Consider the following 21,462-nt stretch of genomic DNA (forward strand, 5'->3'; position numbering starts at 1 on the left):
GCGCCAAAGTTACTTCATGGCAATACAAACTCAACGCAATCTGGGCCAGGTCTGAAACTTAAAGCTTGACCCTCGCGCATCGACGTTGAAAATTCAAAAATTCGACTTTTACGGGTTTTTCTAAAAACAGCCATAGAATCTGAACCAGATGTCCAAATGATGTTTCCGAGACGGAAATGGAAACGTCTGATCATGCTTTATCAGTTTAAGACCATGGGGACCCTCTCCGAGCAGCAGGGGACCAATGGGAGAAGATTACAAAATTACAATTTTTCTTTGATTTTCACAAAATGCAAAAATTGCCCTCAGGGCTTGATACGGCCATCCTGACGTCACCGTACCCGAACCATACCCCGAATCATCTTCTCTAACGGCCCCTTTCCCCATTTAAGCACACGGGGTACCCCGGGATCCGTTCACACGTTAGGATTTGGACGCCAAAAACACATGTTTTACTGAAAATGCAAATTATCGGTAGTCAGGGCACTGTAGGGCACCCGTCTCGTCCGTATGAACTGTAGTGACTCAAAATCGATTACTGGATGGTGTCTTTGCGTCGCAGGAACCCACCAGTATATAGACAATCGGACGAAGAGACCTTTAGAACGCTATTTACACTGTAAATCTCGTTAATCTGGAGTAAAAACGTATCTTAGGCCGTAAATGGCTCGTCTGGATTAACGACAGAAGGTCGCTGCACGTTTATAGAGGTTTCTCTTATCCATCGTATAGATTCTCATTTCCTTTCTCACTGTTATGTCCGCTTGCAACGGCCCAGGGGACATACTTACGCTTGGTGCGCAAGTAGAGCCGAGCCCCCCGTAGACATGCCGCTGTTTCGTTTGGCTTCGTAGGTAGTTTCTCAATACTGTTAAAATTTGTGCGTAGGACTGCCTGCGACAGCCGCAGGGACATGTTACGCCAGTTGACCAATTTTGGAAGTGATGTCTTCTCACAGGTTAACATTTTCTTTCGTAGTGGCGTACTGTACCTTCGCGTTTTGCTCCATTCTCCTGCGTATGCGTACTGTATCAAGGTGCCAACTTATACATGCGCTGTAGGAAAAATCCACGGGAAAAAATACAGGCACAGTCTGGTAGAACATTAGCCTGGTACCACCGTACCTCAACCAGTACGGGTTTTAGGGTACGGAGTACGGTTTTTCATGACATGGGCTCTCATGGGAAGCACGGTTTTTTGGTGCAGCTGTTATGTACATAGTGTGGTACGGTCTAGCCGTACCTTTTTCCTTGAAATGTACGGCCTTTTTAACAGTGTTTCGCAGCCCCACCTGTGGTTGCTTGGTTGGGTAAGGGTGGTGGTGAATCTCGACGTGCTACCACCTTCGCATGGTGAGGGCTGAGTCGTCTCGGATTTTCCGAGCGAGCCAAGAGCAGTACAGTGGAAACCTAATGTTTGGAAAACGGATTTAACCGAACCTTCAATGGAAATAGCGTTCTAAAGGTCTCTCCATCCGATTGTCAATATATTGGTAGGTGCCTGTGACGCAAAGACACCATCTAGTAATCGATTTTGAGTCACTACAGTTCATACGGACGAGACGAGTGCCCTACAGTGCCCTGAGTACGATAGTTTGCATTTTCAGTAAAACATGTGTTTTTGGCGTCCAAATCCTAACGTGGGAACGGATCCCAGGGTACCCCGTGTGCTTAAACCGGGAAAGGGGCCCTTAGAGAAAATGATTCGGGGTATGGTTCGGGTACGGTGACGTCAGGATGGCCGTATCAAACCCTGAAGGCAATTTTTGCATTTTGGAAGAAACGGTAAAAAATTATAATTTTGTACTTTTCTCCCATCGGCCCCCTAAGGGAAGGTGGGGACCCATGTATCACTTTTTTTTGTTTTGAGTGTCAAAATTTTGGTTTTGGGCATAAACTAAATGTTTTGGGTCAGAAGCGTGAGTTAATCTTCCTTCTACAAGGGCCAACTGAATTTGTTCATGTATCTCATCTGGTTTTGCAAAGAAGCGCAATCTACTAAATTCGTGTATTTGATACATGGGACCCCATACCTGGGGTCCCATGTATCACCCATGGGGACCCATGTATCACAGCTATTTTCTTCAAAAATAACTTTTAAAAAAGGACAAATTATGCGACATTTCCTTGCAGCATTAATTTCTACAATATGTTTATAAGTTTGACCGAGTTTGACCATTCCTAAGGTAAGTTGAGGTCGAAGAGAGAAGGTGAAGATTCATGTATCACAAGTGGGGACCCATGTATCACAGATGGGGACCCATGTATCACTCAATTTTTGGTATTTGTTTAATGGCAAAATGTAACTAAACTGTAACACCTGTCGCCTGTCACTCTATTATAAAATTGCAATGATTACAGCACAGGCATTAAAACAGGAAAATTTCCGTGATTAATTGCCCTCCAACATGAAATTTGAGTGATACATGGGACCCCAAAAATTGTGATACATCGGTCCCCACTTGTCGGAGCACTGGACATTGCGGTGTACTGCCAGAACCTATGCTCGGATGTTGCTGTTCGGCACTGCTAATTGTTGTCAAAGCCCTTCCGCACACTCCCACATCAAAAAATTGCGACCATGTTCCACAGCAGGAAGCTGATGAAAGATGTTTGAAGAAATTTCTTTTTTACTTTCCCTCAGTTTTGGGGACCAAAATTTTCACTTAGTCACGCCGCCATGCTTGTTGGAGATGCAAGGTCACATCCTTCTATAAAATGAAGCTCTCTAGATGGTGTTTCGATTCCGCACCACGTGACTCGCCTCGCGGGCGAAACTGAAATTAAATACGCCGTGATACATGGGACCCCGTGATACATGGGTCCCCACCTTCCCTTACTGCTCGTAGAGGGTCCCGGTGGTCTTAAACTGATAAAGCATGATCAGACGTTTCCATTTCCGTCTCGGAAACGTCATTTGGACATCTGGTTCAGTTTCTATGGCTGTTTTTAGAAAAACCCGTAAAAGTCGAATTTTCGAATTTTCAACGTCGATGCGCGAGGGTCAAGCTTTAAGTTACAGACCTGGCCCAGATCGCGTTGAGTTTGTATTGCCATGAAGTAACTTTGGCGCGCTATTACGGTTGCGATATCGAAAAATCATGTTTCACGGCCCACCCTAGTGGGAAATACCCATTGAAGCCTAGTTTTCATTGAAAACTCTTTCCTACCTTAAGGAGTTTAGTTTTGTCTTGTAATGTGTTCCTTATATAGATTCCAAATCCAGCCAGACATTTAACCCAAGTACCCTATGAGTGTAGAAAACTTCGGCCAAAAAACAACGCTGCCAACCTTCGGTGCGCACGTTTTCTCGAAAAGTAATTGATCTCCAGGTCCAGGTATTCTGTACAGGATACTTGACACATATATCTAGTTCACACCGTCGTCCTTTTTTGAAAGTGATTTCCAGTTTTTTGTAAATAAGGCTGAAAAGTGAAAATAGAGAGTCAATACTTCATTTTTTGCACTTTCCTGCCGTGTTCACAAAAAACTGGAACTCACTTTCAAAAAAGAGCGACGGTGTGAACTAGATATGTGTGTCAAGTATCCTGTACAGAATACCTGGACCTGGAGATCAATTACTTTTCGAGAAAACGTGCGCACCGAAGGTTGGCAGCGTTGTTTTTTGGCCGAAGTTTTCTACACTCATAGGGTACTTGGGTTAAATGTCTGGCTGGATTTGGAATCTATAAGGAACACATTACAAGACAAAACTAAACTCCTTAAGGTAGGAAAGAGTTTTCAATGAAAACTAGGCACTTTAAAAAAAGGGGCTTCAATGGGTATTTCCCACCTTAACGCTTACGATAACGTTAGGATGCCCTTGGGTGGAAAGTTAATGATTCCTGAAATCTTCCCGCTTTGTCTGTTCTGTGGTGGCTTAGTACAATGTCGCTGCGCAAGTTTTGGAGAATTGATCAAATGAAAAAAAAAAAGCGGACCCGGCAAAAACAATATGGCCCTTCTTCGTCGGAACCCTAAGAAAATCCGGGCCAAAGCGCCCCATTTTTCCCCCTAAATGCAGTGCCAAGCTTCGTTCGTTGCGTACTCATTTCACACACTTCGCGCGGAGATTGATTTCAAAACAAAAAGCAACCTCTTCTTTCTCTGAATCGGTCCGCAGTCTCTTCCAGGAGTCGTGACGCAAGGTACAGCTCTTCAGAGGACTCCACCGAAGATCGCTTAGCGGCTGCGCAGGTGTGGGCACTTCAGAGATCAGTGATGCTGACTCATGCCGCTGTAGTATACATGCTGTTGAAAGAGCGACATCTTGGACACTTATGAGAAGCTCCAGACTAAATAAAACGTTAGAAAAAACACTATAACATTTAATTAAGTACCGGAGGAAATAAAAGGGGTAAACACATTAAAAGATATCAAAATTAAATTATAGAAATATTTGGAAGAAAAAGAACCATACACATAGGACGAACTATAGAATTCAAATGCCTGAGCCTTGTCCCTGACCTTGAGCCACCGGAAATGCAGGAATGCATATGGGTCAATATTAGATATTAATTTTACTTTGTTTTAATTTGTTTTTAATCCTATGTATCTTGTAATTGGAACCTTGTCTTGAAAAGGGCAGGAAGCTGTGACCGACCGAAGTTGAGAGGCTGTAGATTTGAAATAACAGATAAATAAATACAAATAATTGGCTTGGGATCCGACGACAACCTAACTCGGATTATTGTGAGATTTTATTCAGAACAAGATAACTTTTGTCGTGTTTTGCCCTATCAACAGTTGTTTGCGAGATAGAATACAGGGTGAGTTTCCTCAATGTGTCAATAATTTGCAGGCAGTTTGGGCATCCCTAGGGGACCATTTTTCGCCAATGAACTAGTGGGCGCGAACGTCTAGGTACGGAGATAATTGGTGTTTTGTAATTGGATTTTGCGCCTGCGAGGTAGGCACCCGGTGTCACTGAGAGCGGCAGGACCTGTCGAGGGGGTGTCGCGGGACTAGCAGTACTCGCGGGAGTGCCACTGACCTCGCGGAAGTATCTGAGGAATCCCGCCACCCTCGCAAAGACAGCCGTGAGATCCACTGTAACGGGGTCCACCATGACAGCCTCTTCAGACCCGCGGCAACCCCCCCCCTCCCAAAAGACATTTGCAAGGTCCGCCGCACCCCTACGAGACTCGAAGCACCCCTCCTAGACCCGCTACACCCCCACGCGAGGTCCTGCGACGATCAGTGGCTGCGAGTGCCTACCTCGCAGGCGCGAAGGCCCATTACAAAACACCAATTATCTCCGTACTTAGACGTTTGCGCCCAGTAGTTCATTGGTAGAAAATGATCGCCTTGGGGTGCCCAAACTACCGACAAATTATTGACACATTGAGAAAACTCACCCTGTACTTTAAAGTGAGGGTGGTTTTGCTGCAAAGTTGCCGGCGCGTTCAGTTACATAAATTAGAAGAGACGCACATGATAACGTGAATGAGGGAGAGTTCGGACCCATAGCAGACAAAACCGATTTGCTGAACCCATTTAAATGGCACTTTAACAGGCACTTTTCATGCACCCATTTAATTGGGTCTAACCCTTTCTTATGGGTTTCACGTTCACTGCAAACCTAACTGTCTACTAAGTACACACTTACGAACGCATGCTTGACGCATGGAGTTCTGCGGCGTCAAGCATGCGTTTGTAAGTGTGTACTTGCAAGCATGCATTTGTAAGTGTGTACTTAATAGACAGTTAAGTTTGTAGTGTTTCCGATCACTTTCAAGTCAAAATTGTCACCATGTTTATCTCGGATTTTACACCCTTAAGAACTGAAGGGGTTGCACAGGCCGGAAGGGGTGAGGAGACACGGACCGCAGACTTGGAAGGGCTCAAGAGGAACAGTTGGGGCACCAACCGACCAAATTTCAGCGTCCTAGCATGATAAACATGGAATCGGCGCAGTTTGCAAACACGGAGCCGCTAATTTTGAGCTTCAGTGTATTTTGTTGTCTTCACATACGCATGGGGCAAAGCCCTTTGCAGCTACTGCTGCTTTCAACAGTGTTCCCCTACATAATTTTATACCCAATTGGACAACCTGTTAAGTTTTAACATAGAGTGTTTAGGTTGGCAATCCTGCTCAATGTGAATATGTCGTCTCTCCATGGCTGTATCTGAATAACTCACTCCAAGTTGAACTGTCAGATGGTTTGGTTGTAATATAGAGAATATAGGTAAGGTTATAAAATTGAACAAAATGCCTAAAATTCATCCCAGTAATCCACAAGATAGATCTCAACACTGTACAGCAGGCATGACGACCAAGAAACGATGAAAGTGACTATGGTTAGAAGAAACAGGTGAAACGAACATAATGTCGAGTCGGGACGTGCTTTTTCAATGATATGGTAAGGCAGTGAATAGGGCAGATTCCAGACCTAAAGGGCAAGCAATTTGCCAACACCTCACGGATTTGGACCAAACTTGGTATGAGGGAGAGTGGGGCGGTTCGTAACAGGGGCGAGGGAGAGTGGGGCGATTCGTAACAGGGGCGATTCGTAAACTAATGCGTTTGTTAATTTAATTGGAGGGAGCAGAAGAAAATCTGCGTACCGCCCTCCTTCGCTCTTAGTAGAGGGTCCTTGAATAATCGAAGCGGATGTGATCGGTGCTCAGATATAGTTTTGGAAGGACTTTGAAATATAGGGTACAGCGAAAACAGGTATATCTTAGGTTTTGAGTTCCATAAAGTTTCTGTCTGGGGCTCCCCAGGTATGAATCACCAAGTACCGTTGGGGGGTGATTCCGTGCGTAGGGGGTCATTTCAGGTCACCGGGGCCTTGCGCCTGAACTGAGGGTGATTTGGTAGCTTGGGCAATTCAAATTTGTTTTACTAAACGAAGACCATGTCCTCATGTGGATAAGTCAATCTAACTTTTGTTTTTCTCGGTTTCGTAACCTGCTAAAGTGTCGTTTTGTAAGTTCCGTCATGGTCACCAACACCTATAAGACAACATTGCCATGCTGTAGCATATGACTCAGCCACGTCAAAAGAAAACTGGCTATTTCACTCTCTTCCCTGACTTATTCTTCGCAAAATTACGGAAAGTGACCTTTATATCATCACTTGTTAAACCCGAAACAGCCTATGGGAAAATGTCCACCGTGTGACCATGTGACCTATGCTGCTTTCACAACTGACGGTCTACTGGGGTTCCTTTTCGTTTTAGAACCTCGCGACCACTCGGGATCGAAAGAACATAAAAAACGCTTCCAGAAGCCCGTGCCCGCGGGACATTGGGCGTCAAACGACGCTTCCAGGCCGTCAGAATTGTTCAAAACGGTAAGGGTGTAAAAATAGATGTAAATTCCGTTTCGGGCCGTAGCTCCTCCACCTGAGGGAGAAAATTTCCACAACCTTCGCTGAAAAACGCTATTTTGGATGCTCAAAATGACACCGTCAACAGTTTTTACCTATCTCGTAACCCAGCGGGTCAGGAGACGAAACACTTCGCTTTGTAAATTCCGTAATCTGTAAATTCCGTCATTTTTTCTGTAAACTCCGCCGTATTTCATAAGGGGTGAAATTAAAAGTCAACTTGTAGCGCTGCCACGCTCAGAGGGGTACTGTGGGGTACTATGTATGCCATCTACACCAAATTTAGCCCCTAAAGTTGAACTTTGAAAAAGAACATTTGGTACATCCAACATGACCCTCTACGCACGGAATCACCCTGGGGCCTTGAAGCGTGACCCCTTTACGGTGTAACCACGTGGCATAAGTTGCCGTAACTTTGTCCAGTGATGGTTAGGGACGTACTTCTCGCGTAACAGGCATTTGGGGTGATTCGTAACAGACCCGTATATAAAACAAGAATTTAAGTAGTTCATGCAATTAAATGCTTGAATTATTTCGCGAATCATCTGCTGCCTTATTTCAATACATTTACACAGCACTAAATGCTTTTAAAAGCGAGTTATTCTAATCTATCCTTCGAAATTGAAAAAAGTGAGGTAGGGTTGACATAGCTGATCAGTTAATGCTGAGGCGGTCAACGGCAGATTCTAATGAAGATTTTAAGGTGTCTGCAAAACATTCGAACAAGAACTGCTGGAGGAGATAACATTCCCGACGATGTTTCATTTAATGTGTAGGATGCCATGAAAAGCCCCATGGCTGCTACAAATCACCCCATGCTGGGGCGATTCGTAACAGCATGCAAGGGTTGGGAAAGCGTACGCTTCAGACGTCTTACATTTCAGAGATTGGGGATTCCACATTGATCCAATGGAGATGTATAGTCTAGATGAAGGGCCAGACTGCTCACCTGGCACAAGTTTGACACCGACATGCGGAATATTCTGTATTTCTACAGAGAATTCCAAAATGTGTTACAAATCGCCCCACACTCTCTTATCTTAAAAAAGTCATCGTCATCAAAAGAGGTGGTAAAACCCCCCTAAAAAGTGTACAGGGGTGAGACTGCAACCTTAAATTTTTTGTTGGTCCATCGCAAACAGCTAAAACTAGTGATAACAACTCAACAAGTTCATCTACGAGGGGGGACCCACTGCCCCAAAAAGTGTACAACTGAGTGTAGAATGTGTAGAATGTGTTGAATGTGTGAGAATGTAAAGATTGTAATGGAATGTACTGATTGTAAAGATTGTCTAGAATGTGTGTGAATGTTACAGATTGTAGTGAGAATGTGACAGAATGTGTCAGGATTGTTAGAGATTGTATGAGAATGTGTGAGAATGTAAGAAAAAGTGCGAGAATGTGTGAGAATGTGTGAAGATTGTGTGCTGAATGGGCGTGCGGCCGACGTCTCTGCATAGCGCCGTGAAGGTAGGCAACCAATTTCACGCCTGAGGTAGTCAACCGTTCATCATAGTGGTGTTTCTTTGCTTCTATAAATCTTGCTTTGTCGCATGAGGTTGCCAGATTTTGGACGACTCCTTTCATTCCTTAGTCGTGCTCATCCAGGGTGGCTGGCCCCCCCTGAGAAGCTGCGGAGGACGGCCAGATTTAGTCACAAACACGCAGAGCGGCTAATGTTCAAGTGACGCACAGTTTAATAAGCATTATCTCAAACTGCCAGTTCCAAACGGTTTTTTTTTGGGGGGAGGTAGTTTTAAACGACTCTAGTCGTGCTCTGGCTTACGTTATGAAAGGATTCAAATTTGAATGAAAAGAAAACTGAACTTAAGCAAAGGGCAATGTAAATTAACACTTTCAAGTGACAAACCTTATATCTATAACCAGTAAACTATATCCTGTCCTCGACCCGGGGCTGGGGCTTGGCTGACTCGACTTCGACAGAGTTTCGCGCGCTTCCAGGGACGATCCCGACGCGAGCACGGGCCAGCGGCTCCGTTCGGATTCGGGACGGACACGAACTACCGCACTACCGCACTGGAGGGAGGGAAGTACTGCTAGAGCTGAAAGGAACGTAAACCTAAATCGAAGTTATTAGACTAAAATAAATATTTTTAGGGGACTGTCATTGAGAATGTGTAAGGAATGTGCAGAGAATGTGTTAAGAATGTGTCCAGAATGTGACTGAATGTATGAGAATGTCAGAGAATGTACAGCGATTGTGTGAGAATGTTAGGGAATGTTAGCGAATGTGTAAGAGTGTGGTGGATTGTGGCTGATTGTTTTGATTCTATGAGAATGTGTGGAATGTGTCTTGAATGTGAGTGAGTTTTTCGGGAGTTGGGTCTCAGGATGTACAACGAATGTGCCTAGTGGGTCCCCCCTCGTTCATCTACCTCCAAATTTGCGGAACGAATACGAGCTCCGGTCGCTGACTGCAAGCTAGGCAATTGATCCAGGAAGCGGAAGAAGGGGATAACTCAATTTTGGCCATTTTCAGGAGAAACAAAAAACTGTTAGCAGGGAAAACTAAAACAAAACAAATGAATGTTGCAGATGTTAATAATTTCAAAAAGCATTAGTAAAATTTTGGAAAAAAAAAATCAAAAGTGTAGGGTCACTCCGTAGAGGATTTCTGCGACTTATCACTTTCCGTTGAAATGGAAAACAGAGTCAGCTCACCTTATATTTCCTAAACAAAGAGGAATTTGGAGACAGGTCAAGTGGAACAATAGTCTGCATAAAGTGTATGTTACTCTGGTGTATTTTTTGGACTTAGCTCTTTTTCCAAATTGAAATTTAAAATTAAGGGGTGGTTAAGTTGAGTTGATTCTTTTTACACTGGATTAATAAAAACACAAGTTGAGTTATATCCTTTTGCCAATTTGTCAAACGGACTCATGTAGACTAAGGTTGAGTTATCTCCATTTTCCAATGAAATTTAGACTGTAAAAGGGGTTAAGTTGAGTTATACCCTTTTCCCATGTGGATTTTCTCCTAAACTGCTTGGAATTCAGTCAAATAATTTGGTGTAGTGATGTAAACCATTCTAAGGCACAGTAATAAAATAAAAACTCAATTTGGGGATAAGTCAAGTTATTCCCTTCTTCCGCTTCCTGGATCAATTGGAACGAAGTAAACATTATTTTTACGTAGCAGCAGCACCCTCAGCGGTCATGGCCTTCGAGTTTGGAGCGTAATTTCTTTGGATTTTGACTTCTCTTTGTCCACTTGTACAGTTTAATCTTTCTGCCCATCCAAGTGAAGCAACCAGTTCGCTGAACGTTCGTAGAATCGATTATCAGTGCATCAGCGTCACGCGGACTCACTTGGACCTGAACGGCAAAACTCGAACTCCGAGCCGCGGCCGCCGCGTCGGCATTGCAACTTCAACATTTCAAGAGGACTATGACTCACCGTTTAGTGGAAAATGACACCTCTCGAATGGATTGCACCACTGCAAATCGAAGTGCAGGGAAGTCCAACACCATTGGGCGCGAACCAAAATCTTTCACGCTTACAAGTGTGAACCTCCCATATTGGGCTGGAAGACCGGCGGAGGCGGCCAAAATTCTTGACGCGGTTTGATCTACAGATTCTCCAAGTGGGACTCGAACCGAACGTGTGACCCCATCATTGGATTGATCTCCAAACGACCGTTTGTTCTCGCACGCTTGCAAGTGTGGGGATCAGTTTGTCCCTCACTTGCAAGCTTGGGACCGACGGCACTGAACCACGGGAAACGCTTAGCAGCAAGTTTTGGACAGGGATGGTGTAGCATGGTCAGGACCTAACGAGCGAAATCCCATTGAAGAAGTATTCAATCCCATGTTTCGAAAAAAAAGGGACGCTGACACTGGTAGCCAACGAATGTGACGTCATATTCGTTCGAATGTGAATTTTGTCACGTTCGTTTGAATGTGATGTCACATTCGTTTGAATGTTGATCCACGTTCAAACGAATGTGACACCCTACTTAAACGGCCGAGTCACGTTCAAACAAATGTGACATCTTATTCGAACGAACGTGACAAAATTCACACTCCAACGAATATGACGTCACATTCGTTGACTACCAGTGGATGTAACAACAAAAATGTCGATTCGCCCTCCGTTTTACTCAAGTGCAACGGACGCTTTCCACCTCTTTTTCTTTTTTTTTCTCTGACATAGAAATGCGGTTTTTAGTATACGACGCAAGAATTTTCGATCTAAATTGTAAACAAACAAACAGAGTCATTCGGTTTCATATTGTTCATCAGTTTTGAGTATGCTCCCTCCGAAGTACTCTTGGCCTGGGACTGGGACTGCGCCCGTATTGGCGCACAAGCACTGTTGATGGTTTGACCAAAGACTGTAAACATCTTTAAATTGAAATTCTCAGGTATTTTCTTATAGATTTGGTTCGGTTTAAGTGTTAAACGTGTGGCTAGTCAACGCCCTTTGGATAAACAAAACCAGGTACCAATCATAGGTGTGCAGATTTTCAGGTCGGTAAAGAGACAGAACCCCGACGAAACTGTGTGCAGGATCAACTCCAAGTGATACAGGATCACACATTCTTTGCGGTTGAGCATATCTTTTATTGAAAGTGCAAGGCATGTGCATATGAGTGCATGAACCATTTCTTCAATTCACGGAGATTACTTTGGGCTGATTATTCCTCAACCTCAGATTATTGGTTGTGCTTGGTTTTGTGTGCCTTCTTCGGTTTCTTCCTCTTGTGAGACGGGCGTTTAGTTTTCGGTGCCTTCTTCGGTGGCGTCTTTTTGTGAGATGTGGCTGCGGTTTTGGGTGAGTTCTTAGGCTTCTGACTGTCGCGCGCTGTGCGAACAGATGCTTGAGCCTGAATCGATTTCGAAGCAGTTTGCGAGGTGCTGGCACACAGGCCCTTGTACGTCGAGTCCTTCTTGGTGCCGGCTGGGCACTTGGAGGCGGGCTGGCCGCCTTGGTACATGACCTCTCCCAGGAAGTTGCCGCTCGGCTTGTAGTCGCAGACGACGAGCTGCGTGTCTGGAGCCTTGCCGGAGCCCGCGGTGTAGGTCGAGTAGGCGCAGCCCACGGCGTAGGTCTGCGCCCACCCCAGCTGCGTGTAGTGCCCTACGTCCATGAAGGTCCCGTCGACCCTGCAACACGATAACAGGGTACATTAGTCCACTAGTAATGTACTTTCAGTGATCGGACATATCTCGGCGGCACGCAGGGATCCTTAACTTACCTCATAAGGGCATCATAACGTTATGATAAGAGTTAAAGTTATTACCCTTAACTTCTAACATCTGTTCAAAAGGGTAAGTTATTTTTTTATGTCTCGAATTTGTGTGGACATACTTTTGCAAGTACTTTCTCAAGTCCGTACCCTTAACCTTTAGCGAACATTGTCTTATGTTACGTTATGACAGCAGTGTTAGTTAAATGTTAAGTTAAGTTAAGGATCCCTGGCGGCACGTGGGCCTCGGAACTTGCCCGGAACAGGCCGGAAGGTAGGGCATTGTTCGGCATTGTTGCAGGTGTACCCTGCTGGGGTGCGAACTTTGGGTGGGATAATTCCGTATTGAATTCAACTAAAAAATCGAAAAAAAAAAATTCCAGCACATTCCTAGACCCGGAGGAAGTTCCACGTTCCGGACCCCCCGGGAGGACAAGATCTTAAATGTTATCTGTCCGTCTCAACATTGCACATGTGCCATTGGAGCAGACAGAGATGACCACGGAATAAGGTCAAGTCTGTCAAACGACTAGTTAGGGAAATGTTAACTCGGACCCTGCATATTATAGGATACAGGCGTATCAACTTCAAAATTTACACACACTCGCACTCTTATTGCAGGAACGTGACATCACATTGAAGCAAATGTGACTCTGCTCGAAGGAACGTGACATTTTGTCACATTCTGTGACAACGTGGTGTCACGTTCCTGGAATGAGAATGACTTCAGTTCCAGAGGCAGGTGTCCGTCCGAAAATTGTGACCACATACAGAAATTTCTAGCGTTTTTTCTCAGCTCCGCGCTCCAAAATCCTTGCGGTGGATTTCGCTGCAATTTGCGAAGAAATTTGCGCGACCATAGCACGAACTCAATTGTTTTACATTACGAATCTATTTTGGCTGTTCTTCGTAAGGTGCAGAGTTTGTAAACTTCACACGACGAGGAAAATATGGCTCCATAATATTTTGGCGCAAAATTCTAGTCATTATGAAGAAATGCAGTTAGTTCTCTTCGCAGGACTTTAAGAGCGCACTCCAAAGGTTCAGTGGAGTACAGGGAGTCAAACTATTGTGGTGCATGCGCACTTCCTGGAGACTGATCATCAGCAAGAAAAATTACGAAGTCAGAAGGAACACTTACTTGAATGGCTTGGTGTTGAGTGACCCATCACGATCTTTTACTTCCTCGTACCATATCTTCACAGCTGCTGTCCAATCGGGTTTGGTCTGGTTGGGGGCAAGACCACCGAGGAGCAGGTTTTGTCCAGACACGGTTCCGTCCTCTGTTGAATTCAAAAAAGGATAGTCATAGTTAGTAATGTGCCAGTATTTCGAAATCAATTAGCAAATTTCCGAATCGAATTACTTCAGACAACAACAGCAGAAAAGTGCTAATTTAAACCTTTTATTATTACGCCCCAAATATTGCAAGCAGCCGATTGCGTATTGCTGAGGTTCATTCCTAATTATTTTGAAAATCCCCACCTCCCCTTAAAACCTGAGAAAAACAAACTTGACAGAAAATAACAACTTTTACTTACTGGTCGTGTGGCACGTGTCATGTTCGAAGGTGCACTGATCCGCCCAGCGCTGAGCATAGGTAGCGATCTCGTCGTCCCATGACTGCAAGAATAAGACAACACGGAACGAATAACACTCAGTCCCCGTTCTCGTTAACTAATGCTCGCCGTCAACACGGATGTAAACTTCCGACACCTGGGCCAATTGATCCAGGAAGCGGAAGAGGGGAATAACTTGACTTATCCCCAAATTGACTTTTTTTATGTATTATTGTGCCTCAGAACGGTTAACATCACTTCACCAAATTATTTGACTCAATTCCTAGCAGTTTAGGAGAAAATCAACATGGAAAAAGGGAACAACTCAACTTAACCCCAGTTACGGTCCAAATTTCATTGGAAAATGGAGATAACTCTGCCAAAGTCCACATGGCTCTATTAAAAAAATTGGCAAAAGGAGATAACTCAACTTGTATTTTTATGACTATAATGAAAAAAGAGTCAAGTAGACTTAACTCCCCCTTTTTTTTAAGAACACTAGTTGGAAAAAAGAGCCAACTCCAAAAATGAACCAGAGCAAAGTAGACTCTACGCAGACCTCAGCTCCACTTGAACTGTCTCTAAATTCCTCCTCGTTTGGGAGAACTAAGTGAACATGGTTCCGTAGTCTATTCTAACGTAAAGATTTAAATCACAGAAACCCTCTACGGAGTGATCAGACACTTCTAAAAATTTTCATAATTATTACTGATGCTTTTTTGACTAACTTCTAATTGCATATTTCATTTGTTTAGTTTTAGTTTTCCCTGCAAAAAGTTTTTTGTTTCTCCTGAAAAATGATGAAAATTGAGTTATCCCCTTCTTCCGCTTCATGGATCAATTACACTCTCATTCCAGGAACGTGACATCACGTTGAAACGAACGTGACAAAATGTCACGTTCGTTTGAGCATTGTGTCACATTCGTTTGGTTGTGAATTGGCCAAAAATCAGCTGTTGAAACGAACGTGATACAATGCTCAAACGAACGTTACATTTTATCACGTTCGTATCAACGTGATGTCACTTTCCTGGAATGAGAGTGTAAGGGCAAGCTGCCTCATCGGCTTGAAAGGGAAAATCTAAGTCGATGTAAGTACGCAACATCGGGGCCTGAGTAGCCTCGTGGTCCGGTTAGGTACGCATTTTTGTAAGCACAAGCACATGGAAACTTTGCATTAGGTTAAGGTGAGGTGTGGGCGAAAATTTGTACCAAAATTGATTAAAATGATGACAGAGAGATTTTTCAAATAGCTGGCTTTTGTCTCAAATCGTTTAACTGGAGAAAAAGACTAATTTTATTATATGAAAAAAATGGTTAAGTTGGCTCTGTCAAAACGAAAAATAAAGGTCAAATATCACTCTGTTACAGTAAAGTATATGGGTCTAGGCAAATTTCACATCATTCAGTCAAAAAACTTTGCGTGGCTGACCTTTCTACTAAACGCTTAATTTCAATGAAAACAGACTACTGTGGCTAAATGGGTGGGTAGATTTGCATGAAATTTGGTGTGGTTCCTACCTAGGTCTAAAACGCTTTAAGGTCTCAACCACCTCAGACCATTGGTATATCAGTTTCCATTCACACATCACTTTAAGGCGTGATGTCAAGTCCTGAGACCCATTCCATGATTAGCACAAATCCTACGCAGTTTCCTCGATGGCAACAATCCGAGGGGGTAAACACTTCAAGAAATCGTGTACAGACTACTCGGTATTACGCTGTATTACGGGTGTATTACACGTGTATTACGGCCCTAAAATGCCCAAATTTGGGACATTTGACCCAAAAATGGTATTACGATCACGTGTATTACGCGTAATACACGTTTTTTGTGTACAGGGTATTACGCGAGTGGTTACCCCCTCGCAACAATCGCACTTACTATTTTCCTCATATTCGAAGCAGACGGCTGCGGGTTGTTCTTGCCGCGCTTCTCCTGCCCCAACGCCACCTTGTTACGGTACTCGTTGTGCAGCCGCACGATGAGTTCTTTGTCGCTGGCCGAGATGGTTGGCTTCTGTATGGTTCACCAAAAAAATGTATTTTAGTATTCGCGTCCACGCGAGAAGATTTGATTCGTTGCATCTCGTTCCCTGGCCGGCCATCAAACCGCGGTATACCTTGTAGTTTTTGCACGCCTTCCCCGGTGTGGCGCTGGGGTATTTGCACATGACGTGGTCAGGGCACAGCTTGCAGTAGTCGGTGGCGGCAGCGGCCACGCCTAGCACGGCCACCAGAACGAAGAGGCGAAGCAGGGCCCGGGTGAGTTGAGACGGCCAGGGACACGCAAGCTGCTGTTCAAGAAGTTGCAAACCGTGAAGATTTTCCCAAATCTTTTCCTACTGAACGAACGGGGGGAGAGGAGTTGCCCTGCCTGTTAGGCGAAGCCGCCTGAAAGGTAGGCAAAAAGTCGCACACTGCGCCTCTAGGTAGGCAACTTTTGTAACATTGCTCCCCCCTCAACCCATTCCTGGACCCGCGCTCAACCCTCTCGGGTTGTCTAGGAGCATTTCAATTCACTGGTGACACTTTGCTCTTTCCGGGCGTAAACGATTTACGCCACTGGAACGACCTGAAACGTCTTGAATATGCCCTTGTGGAGAGAGTAAATAGGTAAAGGACTTCAGGCATAATTTTAATGCTCTTCACTGGTAAAATTAAAGCGTAACTTCATGCTTGAGTCAAGCATGAAGTTGCTCTTGAAATGAAGCATTCTCTTGAAATTCCCCCCATGCATTTAGGTAGGGGTAATCTTGGCGGAAGAGCTTGTTACGCTTGATTACAAACACAAACTGTTAACGCTACGCTTTATAACAGAGGGTGATACTACGCTTACGTTTTACCAGTGTTTCCCGAAAGCCCTAGGCCGTAGTTTTTGTACCCTTGTTAGCTTAATCTGATACAAATTTTCTCGGATTCGAAACTTATTTTTTTTTTAGTGCACTCTCCGACACTCCACGGACATTTTTTTTAGTAAACCCACAGTTTTAAATTTTTTTTTTCTGCAATTGTAGTCCTTTTTATTGTAAGTACAGAAAAAAAAATCAGCAACCTTACAGAAAAGTGGTCTGTTGATAAATTTTCTGCAACTACAGTTATGATCAAGCAGAAAAAAATTACTGTTCCATTTTAGTAAAAATGATCTATAAATGTAGGCAAAAGTTTCTACATACAGATAATATATACAAGAATTAACAGAAAAGATTTTAAAGAGTCAGAATAACTTTTTTGGGTGTTCCGCTAAAAGTCACAATTCACCCATCTCTTAAAAGCCGCTTACATTGAGTCCTTTCTTGACTTGTCGAAGCTAAGAATGTTTTGTAGGATCATTTTGACTAAAACGCATTACCTTTCCCAAACACTTTGTTTGAACGGAGAAAAATTTTTACTGAAACTATTTACTGAAGATCACAAAGTAGTCATCGACAAATTGTTTATGAGCAAAACTTTATTTCTACATTTGCAGAAAATAAATTCTTTGATTATAAACAAATTTTTCATCATATTTCTACTGACATTGTAAATTTTTTGTAAATAAGTAAAAAAATTGTCTATAATTTCCAAATTTTTTACCGCTAATTTATCTGTATCTCATGTAAAATTTATTCGATATGTTATTGAAAATATTTACTATATCATAGTAACGCTCTAAAATCAGTAAGCCGTAGAGTAAATTTTCTACAATATAGAAAAAATAATCAGTGAAGGGCTGAGAGTGTGTGCACGACGCACTCTTAAACCCACAAAGCATTTGCTTCGTAGCTACGAAGAAAATGATGGCATGAGAGAGTTGGGGTTTGTATTACGAAGCATTTTGCGTGATAAATTTGAAGCATTTCTTCGCGGATTTTGCAATGCCTTGCATTTCCTTTGTATCATGAAGCGATTCTTCGCAGATTTTTTAGTGTGCGCTTACCTTGCAGGTTGCAGAACCCACCAGGGACCCTCGCTCGTCAGCAAGAGCTGAGAGCTAACGAGCAGGGCGCTTTATATTGTCGATGAAACTGTTCGCCGTGAAGGAAAGACGAGAAAGTCGTGCACAGAGTACGTATCGTCTGCGCGGTACGCACGACTTCTTGTGACGGAAAGACAGGTGCGTCATGGTTAACGACCGTGCGTCGTCAGCACTATTAGGAAATTTTGAATGTTGAAATTTTATAGCGGGTAGCAACACCTGGGCAAGGATCGGGCCACGAATAGGGTGAACTGGCATGAGAAACGTTCACACCGGGGTTTGCCACGAATAGGGTGAACTGGCATGAGGAACGTTCATACCACGGTTTGGCACGAATAGGGTGAACTGGCATGAGAAACGTTCATACCACGGTTTGGCCGAATTTGCTCTTGTTCGGAATTGATCCACTTACTGCAATTGCCGTTATGCATTTACCTTAGCACGCTATAAAATTCTTAAGTTTCGTGAAAATAGGTGATGGAACTGAGAATGTTGAAGGAGTAGTGCTGACAGACAGACCGACAAAACTTTTCAACCCCACCCGAAACAGGCTTCGCGATCACTCAGCCAATAAGAAGGTTTTCACTTCACGACAAAATTGTGGCTGACATTTTCGTCATAGGTTTTTTACTAATTGCAAGGACGTGACAGCAAAATCGTCACCTCGATTGGTGATGTTGTGCACTGAGAATGGAAGAATCTAGATCGGTGCCACATAATTGGCCTAGGTAGCACCCCAATTAGGGTGATAAAGTTTACATCACCGAACCTAAAAACCTACGTTCGTATTTAGCTTCTGCTTTTTCCTTCGTGTAAGGGTGATTCCGTGCATAGGGGGTCATTTCAGGTCACCGGGGCCTTGCGCCTGAACTGAGGTTGATTTGGTAGCTCTGGCAATTCAAATTTGTTTTACTAAACGAAGACCATGTCCTCATGTGGATAAGTGAATCTAACTTTTGTTTTTCTAGGTTTCGTAAGCTGCTAAAGTGTCGTTTTGTAAGTTCCGTCATGGTCACCAACACCTATAAGACAACATTGCCATGCTGTAGCATATGACTCAGCCACATCAAAAGAAAACTGGCTATTTCACTCTCTCCCTGACTTATTCTTCGCAAAATTACGGAAGGTGACCTTTGTATCATCACTTGTTAAACCCGAAACAGCCTATGGGAAAATGTCCACCGGTACCATGTGACCTATGCTGCTTTCACAACTGACGGTCTACTGGGTTCCTTTTCGTTTTAGAACCTCGCGCCCACTTGGGATCGAAAGAACATAAAAAACGCTTCCAGAAGCCCGTGCCCGCGGGACATTGGGCGGTCAAACGACGCTTCCAGGCCGTCAGAATGTTTCAAACGGTAAGGGTGTAAAAATAGATGTAAATTCCGTTTCGGGCCGTAGCTCCTATATCTGAGGGAGAAAATTTCCACAACCTTCGCTGAAAAACGCTATTTTGGATGCTAAAAATGACACCGTCACAGTTTTTACCTATCTTGTAACCCAGCGGGTCAGGAGACGAACACTTCGCTTTGAAAATTCCGTAATCTGTAAATTCCGTCATTATTTCTGTAATTTCCGCCGTATTTCTTAAGGGGAGGTTCTACTAAAAAAATAGCACTTTTCAAATTGAGCCCCAGTGTTAACATTTGTTGCATATTGTAGTATTACATTGTTTTAAGTCAAACATGAAATTTTAAGCCCAACCTTCCTCCAAATCCAGTCGAAGGGGTTTTTTTTCAGCCTTTTTTAGCAATGTCTTAAAAAGTTCTCCTACGCAAAGTATTTCAACGTAAACTGATGTTCTGGACATTTTTTTACTTCTTTGGCACATATGCAATAAAGCGTGGCATCACCAAGACATGGGACCCAACAAATTCATTATGGCATTGTTTATCAGAAAAAAAGACACTAAAATATCAGGATTTTGACCATTTTCTTGAAATTCCAGTGACATGCTGTGTTAAAACACAGCTTCTGATTTTTCAATGGTCCCGTATCTTACTAATGCCACGGTTTATCAATTATGAACCAAAAAAATGAAAAATGCCCAGAACATCAGTTTACGTTGAAAAACTTTGCGTAGGAGAATTTTTTAAGATACGACTGGAAATAGCAGAAAATTCCTCTTCGACTGGTTTTTGGGGGTTGGTATTCCTCTGCAAACTTCAAATTTTTCTATTTACTATAAAATACTTTAAATTTTCAATGAACGTAAATAGTGGGACTCAATTTGAAGAAAGTAAGATTTTCAGTAGAACCTCCCCTTAAGGGGTGAAATTAAAAGTCAACTTGTAGCGCTGCCACGCTCAGAGGGGTACTGTGGGGTACTATGTATGCCATCTACACCAAATTTAGCCCCTAAAGTTGAACTTTAAAAATGAACATTTGGTACATCCAAAATGACCCTCTACGCACGGAATCACCCGTAAATTGACGGGCCCTATTCAAAAGATCTTATCTGGGCGCTCCTATTCAAAGAGTTTTATCTGCAACGCACGCGAATTTCACTAAGTTTGACCATTTGGGACGGAGAAGAGGGTAAACGGAACATAATTCTACACACACTGTTAATTTCTTCGATCTTTCATCTTCAAGTTTGTGTAACTACAATCCCAAATTATTTTGATTTGTAGCTGCCTCAAATGAACAAACTTGGTGAAATTCGCTTGCTTTGCTGATAAGATTCTTTGAATGGGAGCGCCCAGATAAGTTCTTTTGAATAGGACCCCTGTGGTAAATTTCTCCTCAAAGACATTTAGAGTGACGCGGCAACCGACATTTCGGCAGTGCGATGGACACCCTTCCGGACGAGCTGCTCCTCCACGTGCTGTCCCTGGTGGGGGACGGCGCCTCCCTCCTGGACGCGGTGCCGCTGGTGTGCAAGAAGTGGCTGTCGCTGTCGCGCGACCCTCGGACCTGGAGCGGCGTGGACGTGCACTGGGAGCCGCGGCACGCGCAGTCTGCAGCGGCCCCGCTGGAGGTAGGTGGGGACGGGGGCATTATATCACTGAGGGAGGATGTGACTTTGTTTCCTCATTTTGGGTGACGAAAAAGTCACCCGATATTTGATCCATGAAGCGGAAGAAGGGAATAACTCAATTTTCATCGTTTTTCAGGAGACACTAAAAACTGTTTGCAGGGTAAACTTAATCCAATCAGGATGCAATTGCATTTTTGTCAAGGAAGCCTAGGAAAAAGCTGTGAAAATTTTCAAAAGTGTAGCATCACTCCGTAGACGATTTCCGTGGTTTTAATCTTTACGTTGGAATGAACTATTGAACCATGTTTACTTCTCCCCTAACTTGAATTGTCTCCAAATTCCCCCTTGAATTTGGAGACAATTCAAGTGGAGCTGAGGTCTTCGTAGAGTCTGTATTTCTGTGATACATTTTTTGGGGTCACCT

At 43.6% G+C, this 21,462-nt stretch overlaps 1 protein-coding gene across 1 annotated transcript; it reads right to left on the reverse strand.

Annotated features, from left to right (window-relative positions):
* Positions 1-11,891: 11,891 nt before the first annotated feature.
* LOC117642424 (venom allergen 3-like) lies at positions 11,892-16,357 on the reverse strand (the record flags this gene model as incomplete). Its single annotated transcript, XM_034380643.1, is given in 5 exon segments — positions 11,892-12,458; positions 13,683-13,824; positions 14,083-14,164; positions 15,986-16,120; positions 16,224-16,357. Coding segments are annotated over 5 exon segments (944 nt in total), but the record flags the coding sequence as incomplete, so codon positions are not given.
* Between the last annotated feature and the right edge of the window lie 5,105 nt (positions 16,358-21,462).

This window comes from Thrips palmi, unplaced genomic scaffold (assembly GCF_012932325.1).
Source record: "Thrips palmi isolate BJ-2018 unplaced genomic scaffold, TpBJ-2018v1 HiC_scaffold_16, whole genome shotgun sequence".
Classification (NCBI taxonomy): domain Eukaryota; kingdom Metazoa; phylum Arthropoda; class Insecta; order Thysanoptera; family Thripidae; genus Thrips; species Thrips palmi.